Consider the following 12348-nt stretch of genomic DNA (forward strand, 5'->3'; position numbering starts at 1 on the left):
TAACTTTTTATAGACATTTCCATAGGTCTTTGTTTACATCTTAAGTCAAGGTTATGGAATTTTGCTGTGTAAGTTACGCTTATGATACAATAATAGATGAAAGTGAAGTGTGATAATGTTGTGGGGAGAGATTACAGCTTCCTTCTTGCCCACTCCCCCTGACATCTGTTACCTATTAATCACCAGGGGTGTCTTTGTCCGTCATATTAGGAACTGGTATCAGGCTGAGCCTCCACTTACAGGTCTGCCGTGTCAGTTGCCATCACCACTGGGTTGAGTAGACACTATCTCTTTTGTTTTCTATCCCATTAACCCTCACCCAGAGGCTCCCAACCACGTCATCACTAACTGTAAGGTCTGTACAGTCAGAGCTCTTCCTTGCATACAGTGCAGCTCCTCCACCTCACCTGCCCTGCCTGTCCCTCCCAAAGAGCCTGTAGCCCTCCATTCCAGCACTCCCATCGTGGGACTCATTCCACCAAGTCTCACTAATACCAATGATATCACAGCTCTGGGAAATGACCAACGCTTCCAATTCATCCTGTTTCTCATACTGTGTGTGTTGGTGTACAAGCATTTCAGATGTGCTCCTGAGCCCTCCATGCTCCCAGCAGCAGCATAAATGTTCCTGCTAGCATTGCCACCTTCAGGCAATGCTGTGCCAACCCTTGGCTTACCCTCAGCTTTTGTATTGGCATCCTATTCCACAGTGGTGCTAGCTTAAAGCCCTCTCAATCAGTCCCATCAGCTTACAGCCAAAGATGTGTTTCCTCCATCAGGACACATGGGTCCTATCAGGCCACATCATACTTTGTGCCTCAAACATTCTTCCATGATTATAAATGCCAAAGTTTTGGTGGAGGCACCAGTCCTAGAGCCAGGTATTGATATGTTGGGCTTACCTGCTTCTTCCAAAGTCTCTCCCTGTTACTGGGAAGATTGATGAAAATACTACCTGTGCTCCTGAATTTTTTAGCATTCTTCCCAGGGCCATGAAATCTCTTTTGATCGACCTTGGATTTTTTCATTGCAACATCATTAGTACCCATCTGAAATAACAGGAGTGGATAATAGTCTGGAAGCTGTACTAAGCTGTTGCGTTGTCTGGTGACATCTCTAATTTGGGTCGCAGGGAGGAAGCAAGCTTTCCTGAAAAGACGGCCCAGCAAAAAAGCAAACACTGTACCACTGAGGAGACATGTAAGCATATGTCAGACTCAGATGTGCTTCTCCTACCTCCACCCTGAAAATGCACAAACAAAAACTCACGTGAGACATGAAGCAGAGTGAAAGGGTGATTCAGAAGGTTGGTGGGTAAAGAAAAATAATGGGTTCCGTACGAGCAACAATTAAGTTAGGTTATTTAAGTGGCTAAAGGTGGAGATATGGGCTATAAAAATGTGGAGAAGGTAAATGGGGAATGATCATCATCTGGAATTCAAAAGCAACTGAATGTCTTCATGTATGAACTGATGATCCATGGCTTCACTCAGCATGCACTACTTCATTCCAAAGAAACTGTCACTGGCAGTGCCTGGGCTATGGAGTATCCAAAATGGGAGGAAGAGGTATCACTAGATTTATCCTATCTGCTGTGCTTTTTCCTAGGCACGTGCTGTTGTCAAAAGAGGATGTCAGGCTAAGAACACCTTTGTTCTGACCCAGTACACAAATGCACTGCCTCAGCCTGCCTGTATGTAATTTTTCCACAGCTGATCCTTTCTGGCCAGTCTTGGTCCTGACTTCTTTCTAAGAGTGGCTTTTTTCATGCTCATACATCAGCCTGAGAAGATGACAAAATAATATGTCAGTCCCCTGTGGTGTTTGTCAGGTGAAGCTGTCTTCTGTCATCTTTTTCTCCACTTATCTTCCCAAATTCATTATTGCAGTTAGAAGAGTGAATACTAGGCAAACACCTTTTAATTGGCAGAAAGAAGGAATGCATGCTTCTATAGTTGCTTCTAGAGTTTTCTTGTAGTAATGTCAGCCTTAGTGTTTCCATCTCTTTACTTAAGGAGCTGGTAGAAAAACAACACTGCCATTCTGAACTTATAATTTCCAGTTGTGCTGAAAGAGATATACTTGCTTTTCAACAGTTCTGAAACAAAGATGTTCTTTTTTGTAAAACATCCTACTGGCTCTGGCTACCTATGAGCTTAACCATCATCAGAGGCCGGGTTCATCTCCAGTAATCTACCATTCCTCAGTCAGTTGTCTTACTGCTTTTTAATGAGATTATGGCTAATGAATATATAATACCTGAGCATAGTCTTTAGTGCGCTTGAACACTTTGGTGTTGTCTTGGTTGATACTACGTGAAAATACTCCTCAGACTGGAGAACGTTTGCCTGGCTATTTATTATGAGGAAGAGGTTTTACACAGTAAAGAAAAGCTTAGTGTTCTTTGTTTCACCTCTTGGATGTCTCTAGTTGCTTGGCAGATCCTAAAGGCTGTCTGTCTTCTTGAAGCTATATAATTGGAAAAAATCAGAGAAAAGAAAGGGAAAATTGGCATGGATTTTGTTTGGTGGGTTTGGGTTGTTGTGGTTGGTATGGTTTTTGTTTGTTTGTTTTTTAAGTTGTCATTACAAGTTTAAGTTTGTCATTACAAACAGGAAAGTACAAGATATTTTTAGACAAGAATGGGACTTGTGTTTGTTGCCTAGTTGACAGGTAGTATATTGTTTATTTTTTTAACAGTATCTAGTTGTCAGAATATTCTTCATTTTTTACGTTTTATAAAAGTTGTGACTGTTTGCAGAAATTGAAAAAGAGGGCTTAGGAAGATGGCAGGATCAGCTGGTAAGCAAACCAACAGAAACAGGATTAGGGCTGCTGTTTTTGGAAATCTCTGTTCCTGGGCAGTATCCCCTCTCCTAATGAAGGAGGTGCTGCATAGTACTACATCTGGCAACTGAGTTTTTACCACAGTGTTAAGAGTGAATTAAAAAGGTTCACTCACAGAAAAGGAGGATCGCTGTAGTAACCAGTTGTATTCCTAAAGCAACTTTGGTTGTCAGGATTTTACTCTCAAGAAAGGAAATCCTACACCATGATTAATCTGCGTGAAGCAAAAGTCATAATTCCAGAGAAATGGACTTGAGAGAATAAAAAATTCAGCTTTATTTATAGGTAATAGATAGTGTGTTCTTATGAGCTGTAATGTACTTTGCACACAGAGGAGATGGTGGAGCGGCTATCATGGCTGGCAGTATGTATGAATGAACACTTGCGCGGTTTTACACGAGCCCTGTGAACTGTCTCCTGCAGCTGAGCTCTAGCATTATGGTAGTTAGCTTCCTTTTGCCATGCTCATGGAAGAAATCAGTGTTGGGTCTGACAGTTTGCTGTAGTGGGTATCTCAGTACTAGACACAGAGCCACCAGCTATTTAGAATGGAGTTCAGTTAGCAGAAGAGACATGTTCTGTCTAAAATTTAACTAAAACTAGATGTGTTGTATATAGTACAGCACAGGACAAAATACTGTTGCTATCAGCCTCACTGAGAGGGTATTATCGTAGTATGTGTGGAAATGAGCCTGCTGAGGACACAAGATCCAGAATAACTTTGCTATCCAAACACAATGCTAGAACAGGCTCTACCTCAGTGTTCCTGAAGCTCAGTCTTGCTGATGAGTTAGGCAACATGATGAGCCACCAAATGAAGTCAGACTCCATTTGACAGCATCTCTCCTTGTTCTTGCTTCACATACTGTTGCAACTCCTTGTGTGTTACGTCTTGCATTTCTCAGACCCCTTAGGAAGACTTCAGTGAATTGTGAGGTGAAAATTAGTGCAGCCAAAAAGAACTGCTGACAAAGGTGTCTGCTGATCCCTGGTGCTGGCATGAGGATGTGAGGAATAAGGGCAGCCCTCAACAGTATGGAAGTGTTAGATTGGCTCAGCTGGCTTTTTGCATCACAGAGTTTCACTTTTAACTGTGTTTTCAGAAGTCAGAGTCTCAAAAGCAACAGAAGCTGTGGAGAATAATTCTCTTCACTGGGCTGTGCAAGGTAATGAAGTGGGAGGGCAAGGAGGATGGGCACAAGGGGGCAACCTAAAGACACTCCTGAACTTTGCAGAGCTTATCACCCCAGCCATTAGCACTAGGTGAACTTGAACAAGGGATATCTGGGCAATAAGGATCCTTTAGTCTAACAACAAAAGAAAATATAAAAATATGTCCAGTATGACTTGTATTTTAACATTTCAGTTAAGTACAGAAGTAATGAATACCAGAAATAGAAAGGTTTCAGGGTCTTAATTAAACTGATATACTTGCCAGGGTTAATGACTAAAAAGGCTATTAAATAAAAAAACTTCCAAAATTATTTTACCTTTTCTAGCATTGTAAGAGGCCTGTGATTTTTACTTTCTGATAACTGAAATACAATTGCAATTCAGAAGAACTGAGCCAGTTCTTCAAATGTTACATAAACATTTCATAGAATCATGGAATTACTGAGGTTGGAACGGACTTCTTGAGATTATCTAATGTAACCTCCCTGCTCAAGCAGGGTCACCATGAGCAGTTCGCCCAGGGCTGCATTCAGCTTCCCAGTTGGCTTGAAGTTTGGCCAAAGACAAGATTTTTAATGTGTCCTTTTGGCATTTAGAGTAAGAAGTTTGGTATTTCAGGTTCCCATGCAAAACAATTGGTAGCATGTTGGACTAGAAGCTGTAAAAGATGGAGTGGATCCCTAGGTTAAGCTGTAACTGGATGACATTAAGGGGCTTCTACAGCCTTGTAAGGAAGAGCCTTTTATTATGTCTGAGGCAACCCTGTGCAGTGGGGATCTTCAGCCTTTCAGGAACATTGCACAAGTCTGTTGTGTTGGGGTTTTTTTGCCCAGAATTGGTAACTTTGCATGCCTATTGGTAGCTTAACCTCTTGCTTTCAGAGACAGCTACTTGGAAGAGCAGGGAGGAGTGAGCATTAATGCATCTCATCATTGCCTGGGAAGAGCTGTACAGTAAAATGGTTGGCAGAACCAGCAGGACCTGGAGTTGTAGTGGCTGCCTCTGACAGAGAAAAGATGCTGTCAGCCCAATGTATGCATGTCAGGTATTGCTGATCAAAGCCAGCAGTACTTTCCTCACTGCTTTGAGTTCCAGCTTACTGGGAGTTGGACTTCAGGTACTATTCAGGAGAGTCAGGTAGATGAGAGCTACCTTCACACTGAAGCATTTGTCTAAGGTGCCTGTCACCAAAAAGTACGCAGTCTGTGGCACATATGCCATGGTAACTAGTGTTTGTGTTGCATATTAAATTGAATTGGAAAGAATTCATGCACCAAACTTCTGATGAATTATTCTTACTGAATCAGAGTGATAGTTCTGATCAGTGTGTTTTAGAGCTGTGTTTGACCTATTTGATACCAAGAATCATGGAGCCAGACTTTTCCTGTTTGCCACATGTGATGAGACTCTGTCACTGACATTAAATGCCAACTTGCACTGTGCATTTCCTTTCCATGCCTTGCAGAGAATGGCAGAAAATAGCTGCATATGCTAGTTGTCAATGTAACCTCGAAAGTGAAAGACATTTTCTCTGACTAGAAACTCTCATTTCAAGGAGGTGTGTTCTTCACTTCTTTCCTGGAAGGTGTCAGTGCTCTAGGAGTTTGCCAGTGTATCTGCTCTTAGATCATCACTGTACACACTGTACAAGACCCAGTGTTATCTTGGTCATTCTGGCATCACAAAGTGTATCCTTGCTTTTGATCATATACATTAGTGTCGTGGTTTATTTGCATACTGTTGAGCACACATATACAAAGCTTTTGTTGTAGCAACACATTCAGGAGCATATCTATCTTCATCTCTCTGTATGTGTATGTCACAAGGAGTGGGCTTGCTTCTCTCTTGCATTTCACTTGTCTTACTCAATTGCAGTGTCGGTGTTTATTTTGGAACTACTTTTTTATTTGAAGCGTTATTATTTTGGGCTCCAGATTTTAAAGAGCTCCCTCTGTTACTCAGTCCCAAGACAAACATGTTTTTCTTTTTTGTCTGTGTAGAATGATTTCAGTCTCTGTTGCACTCATAATTAATTCTGACAGCTGTTGACTCTGCTTTGTGCTCTCGCTAATGGAGAGGTGAGAGCAGGCATGATGTGCTTACAAAGCAGGCCTGCCAACCATATTAATGGGAAGTACCTTGCAGGCAAATCTATAAATTCAGTTGGAAACCAAGTTGAGATATTGGTGCAAAAGAAAGGGCAGCTATTTTGAAGTGCTGCTCACAAGCAGAGCTGTTTGCTTGTTATCAATATTTCTGTGGCATTGTGCATCCCTGAAGGTGTCTTGGCCATGGCACTGTCTGGAGGAGTCTGTTGCATCTTGAAAATGAACTTCTGTGCAAAACATAGTAGCCTAATGATGTCCACGTGAGCTTATTTATACTGAAGGACACTGATGCAACTTACTTCAGTAGCATTTTTCCATCTCTAAATGCTTTGCTCAGTCAGCATCTACAGTCTCTTCGAAACAGAGCTTCAATGTCTAGAAAACCTCAGAGCTATTATTGGAGTTAAGAGGCTTAAAGGTCTCTAAGGATCTTTTCCCTTTAGTCTGCTGCCAGTATTTGGAGTGTAAGATTTAATAGTCCTTTCAGCTAAAATTTATTCGTCTCTGTTGCAGCACTAGTTAAAAAAAAGTTCACTAAGAGAAAGAGTGCATACAGGTAGACCTCTGCATAGAGCCTCTCTCAGGATGAACTGACTACATTCCCACACAGCCTTCTCAAACAGATTGTGGTCCTGATAGTGCCAAGTATTTTCTGGAGCCAAAAGTTTCATTGACTAGTCATTTAAACAAATTCCTCAATCTTGTACATGGACACGTGGGACATCCTTATCGATCCCTCTGTATCTAGGATGTCATTACCTGCAAGGTGGCATGCCCTGATTTTTCCTCCAGGCCACTTGTTATACTACAGCCTCTTGACTGCTTTGATAAGCTTTTGTTTGTTTGTTTTTAACCAAGCTGCTTTCTCTGCCTGTGATTCAACAGGCACAATAAGATTCCTGATACCAGAGGGTACAAATGTAGGTTCTTCCTGTCATGAATCATTGAAGACATCTTTGGCCCTTCTAAGTTGCATGGCCTGAAGTGTTTTGTCACCTCTTACATGAAGCTGACTAGCACAGATGCTTAAGAACTTGCTGAACATACCACTGATACACTGAAGTTCTTTGTGTGATTTGTTTACGTTTTATCCTACAGTAGATACGTGTTCTGTAGTAAACGGGTATCTACAGGCCACTACTTCTTCCACCAGTTAAGAGGTAATACCTCCTTGGTGAAGCTACTTGGAAAGACTCAAGTCTTAAACCTTGTGGACTCATTCACATGAATTCAGGGAGCCGAGGGTTGTTAGACAGGTTTGTTTTCCTTCTCATGTCTTATTCTTGCAGAAAATGCTACAAACTTTGGTTTTCCCTGGTAAAGAAGGATTCAGACTTGCCACCATGAATGGTTAATGATTAATATTTTTTAATATCTATGAAAACTATTTCCTTTTTGTCAGTTTTAGATGGCACGCATGCTAATGTTTGTGGAAATTGACCAAGACCTATTCCCAAGAAACAAAATCTTGATTTTGCACCAGTCTAGACAATGTAATGAACAACAAGTGGATGAAAATGCTCCTGTGTAGTAACCCATATGTGGTTTGGTGACTCTTTCAACTCAGATCTTCATGTGGCAATTTGGGCTGAGCATAAAGAGGTGCACATAGGATAAAATGTGTGATTCTTGACACAGTAATGGCCCTTTTTTCATTTTTTCCAATGGTCTGTAAAGAAATGTTATCTTCATAATGTTATCTTGATAATGAGTGACATGTATTATTCTTGTTATGTAAGATAATACTTGAAGTCTTCTTCACTATGGTTCCATTCTATGTTGCTAAGACAGAACAGCAAAGAATGATTTTAGCAAGGCTCTGATGGGTTTGGTTATCAATACTGTAAAGGTAAATGCTACTTCTGAGTAGTAGCAAGTAATTAAACTACTCATTGTTTTGTTCATTGATCTGCCTCTGGAAAGGACTTTGGTGTTACGTGGACCCAGGAAACTGATCAGAGTTGTTTCCTCTGAGGAACAAAAATCAAGGCGGAGCTACCTAAACTCTACTAACTCTGTTGCAGGAGTTGTTCCTGCTTTGGGACCAATGTGAAAACACTGAGAGCTTTTGTTATCTCAGGCCTCCATAGATACTCCTGCTAAGCTATGGTTAGGTTGATCTAGGTTAAAACTGCATAGCTTTAGGAAGTGGAATTTTATTGTGCGTTTATTTTTGCATTTCTCAAATGGTGTTTTCAAACTGGTGACTTCCAAACATGTGAGATGCTTATTATTGAATTTAGCAAGGGTAGAGACATACGGACTGGCAAAAGATCTGGGTATGGACGGAGGCTGTAGGCATGGTTTACAGCGGCCTAATAAAATTTATTATGAAATTTATTATGATCCAGAAATTTCTTCCTTAATTTCAGAACTTCTTTAAAAAAGAAATTCACTAAGCGTGACAGCAGATAGCCTTTACAACACTGTCTAACAGGTGTCCTCTTGTTTCTGAAGTATATAGTCAAATCCCCTTTCCCTCAGTAAACTGAGAAACCTTTGTTGATGGTATGAAAGATGTGTGAAAGATCGTGGGGGTTGACGTGCAAAAGGCCTAAGTTTATGGAGTGTGTCATCATCTTCTGGTCCTCTAGGAGAAAAAGGGAGACCACAATTCTTTGAAAGCAAGTCTGAGTTTTTTCCCTGTACTGATGTTGTAATATGTGTTTGGTATCCTTCAAAATGGAGGAGGAAGCATTACAAGAAATACTGCCCTGTAGTAACTGCCTCAAGCTTAGCTCCCTGTGCATGTCCACTTCAAAATGTGTATAAAATGCGTATTACAAAAATGTAATTGCCAGAATGATTTAGGCTTATAGATGCAACTGATTATTGACGCTACTTTTTGTTTTCCAAGGTGGAGAAAGTACACAGAGGTGATCAGATGGACGGGCTTCTTTATCCTGCCAAGAAAATACCCCCGATAGCAAAAAGTGATACAGAGCAAGAAAAGGCATCTCAGAATGTTACATCCCCAAAAGCAGACCCTTTGTTAAAGCCAAATATGGAGACCACATCTGCACCACTTAGTAGTGACTTAAAGCAGAAGGTTGTTAACATCTTGATGAAATATTCCAGTGGTCTTTGGGCTAATGCACTTCCCAAATTGTACCAAGACACTTACGCAGTAAAATTTCCGGAAGACATTCTGAATAACCTAGAGTTGCTCTCAGATGTATGTGTAGTGGACTATGTATCTGAAGCTCCCAGAAAGGCCATCCTCTACGCTAAACCCCAGAGATGCGTTGATGAAAATCTGAATGTCACTGCGAAGGTCCAGAGGTATGATGGTGTGAAGGCAACAGCAGAACAACAGTATGAAGGATCCAAGGACCAGTATCCAGAAAACATCACTGTTCCTCCTCTAACCATTCCATCGGAAGGATCTGTGTCCGTCATAGTGTTGGAACTGAAAAACACTAACGAGGTCCTAATTAGGCAAGTTTATACTTCAGAATCTATCTTTTTTTGCTTTATTTATAAATTGACATATTCATATTGTACAGGTCTGCCACAAGAAAACAGATGAACAGGAGGTTGCAGGACTTTGTTATTTACTTGTTTTGATAATGAAACTTAAGAATCTTTTTAGTTTTGTGCTTAAATGGAAATTTTCTGAAACCTTTTCTGTGCTGAGCTGATCAGTTCTATCGCTAGCTTGCCTGAGAATCAAACCTGAGTTGACTTGCCCTTGGAATACTTTTTAAAATAATCCTGCTGTAACACATAGTAGTATTCAGGTATTTTTGCAATACTTACAAAAATATTTTTTTACTTCTGTAACTGATTTACTGGTAAGTAGGTGTGACGTGAGTGTGTTCAGATTACACTGCGTTTTCACTTTTGGAGACAGATGAGCTTCTATCCAACAATAAACTACTGGTGTTTCTTGGTTTGGTTGCTAATGAGCCCAGCCTTAGAGGACAGTATAAGAAGTGGATTGTAGTGGCTACATTACATACATGTTACTGTACTATTTCAGGAAATACCATGATAAGCTTTCTGTTCTTGATTGTTGGGATAAAACAGACAAGTTCTTTAAAAATTTAAATCAAAGCAAAACAAAAGCCACCAAACAAAAACCCTAACACTTTTTATAGACGATATTTCATTTTAAAAATTATTCCAAATCAAGCCTAATCTTCAAAAGTTTTATATGTCACTTCAAAGGATGAATTGAGCAACTGTGTGGTAATATACTATATTAACAGCTGTTTTTTCCACTAGTGTCTGCAGTTTCAGCTTTCATTAGATAGTTTCAGTCATTCTCAGAGGTCCTGATGTGTGTAGTTTACTTACAGGTCCTTTCTTCATGAATCTAGTACCGTGTTCCTTGTTGCTGGTTGGCAATATTCAGCACACTAGCCTTAAGCCTGATATTTGTATATCCTTTTTCTTTCTGGCTATCAGTAATGTACTGGAATACTCAACCTTGAACTTTATGTGTCAGTCCACTGCTTCAGTTTCCTGAGTAATGGAATCTTAATGGCCGATAATCTGTAGTGAAAATCCCCATACTTGGGGTTATGAGAGAAATTATCATTTTAGAATGTTGCTGTCTTTGTTTTAGCTGCTAGCATCATTCTAATATCATGCTTTTTCTCAGATGTGCTTTTTTTGTACATTGCTTATATGGGGGTTTTGCATACCAACCTTACCACAAAGCACAATTTAAGGCAAGATTCTTTATTCGTCATTGACATTTGTGCTATCTACAGCTAGATGAGTCAATCACTTCAGTGAAGAAGACAGCACGAATTTTTGAGTGAACTTAAGCTTAAAAAACAAGTAACGGGAGGAAGAACTACACCAAAGACAAGACAGGCTTTATGTTTTAGGTTGTTTCCATGAAAGCTCTCTGAATTTAGTCTAAGGCATGAAACATGATGAAGATGAATAGTGCCAGGAAAGACAGCCAATTTAAGACATGCAGTCATCTGTACATACAGATATTGAAACAGTTAGACACAATGCGTATTGCATGTTTTGTATTGGAAAGAGCAGGAACAAATTACCTGTCTTTTACTTTCATCTTGCATCTTCCTATGCAGGTGGCATTTAACTCTCCAAAACTTTTTCCTTCACACTGTACACCTTTTAATTCTGTCAGCATTGATAACTTGCTTTGTATGCGGAGTAACAGAACTTAGCTTTCTAGTCTGTTGTTTTGAGGATGTTTCCACTAATTTTTTCGGGGAATGCTTTAAGTCTCATGGATTAAACTACCATATGACACTGATGAGCTGAGGGTGATTATGTTAAAATTTCTCTAAAGCAGCAGTCCTCAAATTTTGGGTCATGGTTCTTGAAAAAATTAAAGCTTCTGAATTTGTCATCTCTGTGTAGGTACACGGTGGCAATTAGTGGTCTCTTGACCCCAGATACAGAAATGACCGCTTAGCGTTATCTATGTGTTTCATGGGCAAGGTCATTTATCTTCAAGAAACATTTGTGTAGATACATAGGAAAGAAACCATGCATGGACTTGCCTTTCCCATTCATGTACTAGTAGTTACTTTCTCCCAATCTACAGAAGAACTGTGTGGTGCCTATTGGTTGATGTTGATTTTTGCAGGATCAATAAAAACAAGATAATTCTTTCTGTCTTGAGGATAAGGCAATGTATCTTTACTTTCTTGGTATGTGGCTTGGTGCTCTTTGGCTAAAACCTTTCAACTCCTGTAGTAATTAAGACAGAACTGTAAGGTGTGGTGCTATTTCAATTTTGGCACATGGTACAGTTCTGTAAGGATTCTGATGTAGCCAGAATGAAAGTGAGGTGATAGAAACTCTCCTAGATATTAACTATACATCTACAACAGTGTGACTGAAGGCAGAGATGATGCACTAGGAGCTAGGTTTGAATTCTCACAAGAAAGAATTAACTGTCACCATTTATTCTCAACTACCTTGAGTTTCTGTGCTACAGCTTGGAAACTTTTTTTCCCCTTTATATTTTTGAATAGACAAGATTTTATAGTTTGCTTCACTATGGAAGCCTCCATTCTTTTCCCAATGAAGCAGCAAGCTTTACTTGACATGTGAATTGGTTCCAGTTGAGACTAAGAATGGTGCTGAATGCACATGTGCAGTTTCTGGCCACCTGCACATAGATTAGTCTCTAACAGGTTTTTGAGGTTGCTTTTCATTTTTATTCTTTTTTTTCTGAGGAGTATGAAAAATGCTTTTTCAATTGGCTTTGAGCAGCCAAAAACTTCTT

The 12348-nt window shown here is 40.0% G+C and overlaps 1 protein-coding gene across 10 annotated transcripts in view; it reads left to right on the forward strand.

The window, feature by feature from the left end:
• Nucleotides 1-12348, forward strand: part of TDRD7 (tudor domain containing 7) — a 49150-nt gene that overhangs the window by 20626 nt on the left and 16176 nt on the right. For all 10 annotated transcript variants that reach the window (XR_010469016.1, XR_010469015.1, XR_010469017.1 and 7 more), the window contains one exon: nucleotides 8986-9566. Coding sequence is in view for 7 of the 10 variants with exons in the window: in XM_065046271.1 (XP_064902343.1) it covers nucleotides 8986-9566 (581 nt within the window). In the remaining 3 variants the exon portion in view is untranslated. The remainder of the gene's footprint in view (nucleotides 1-8985; nucleotides 9567-12348) is intronic.

Source organism: Columba livia, chromosome Z, assembly GCF_036013475.1.
Source record: "Columba livia isolate bColLiv1 breed racing homer chromosome Z, bColLiv1.pat.W.v2, whole genome shotgun sequence".
Lineage (NCBI taxonomy): Eukaryota > Metazoa > Chordata > Aves > Columbiformes > Columbidae > Columba > Columba livia.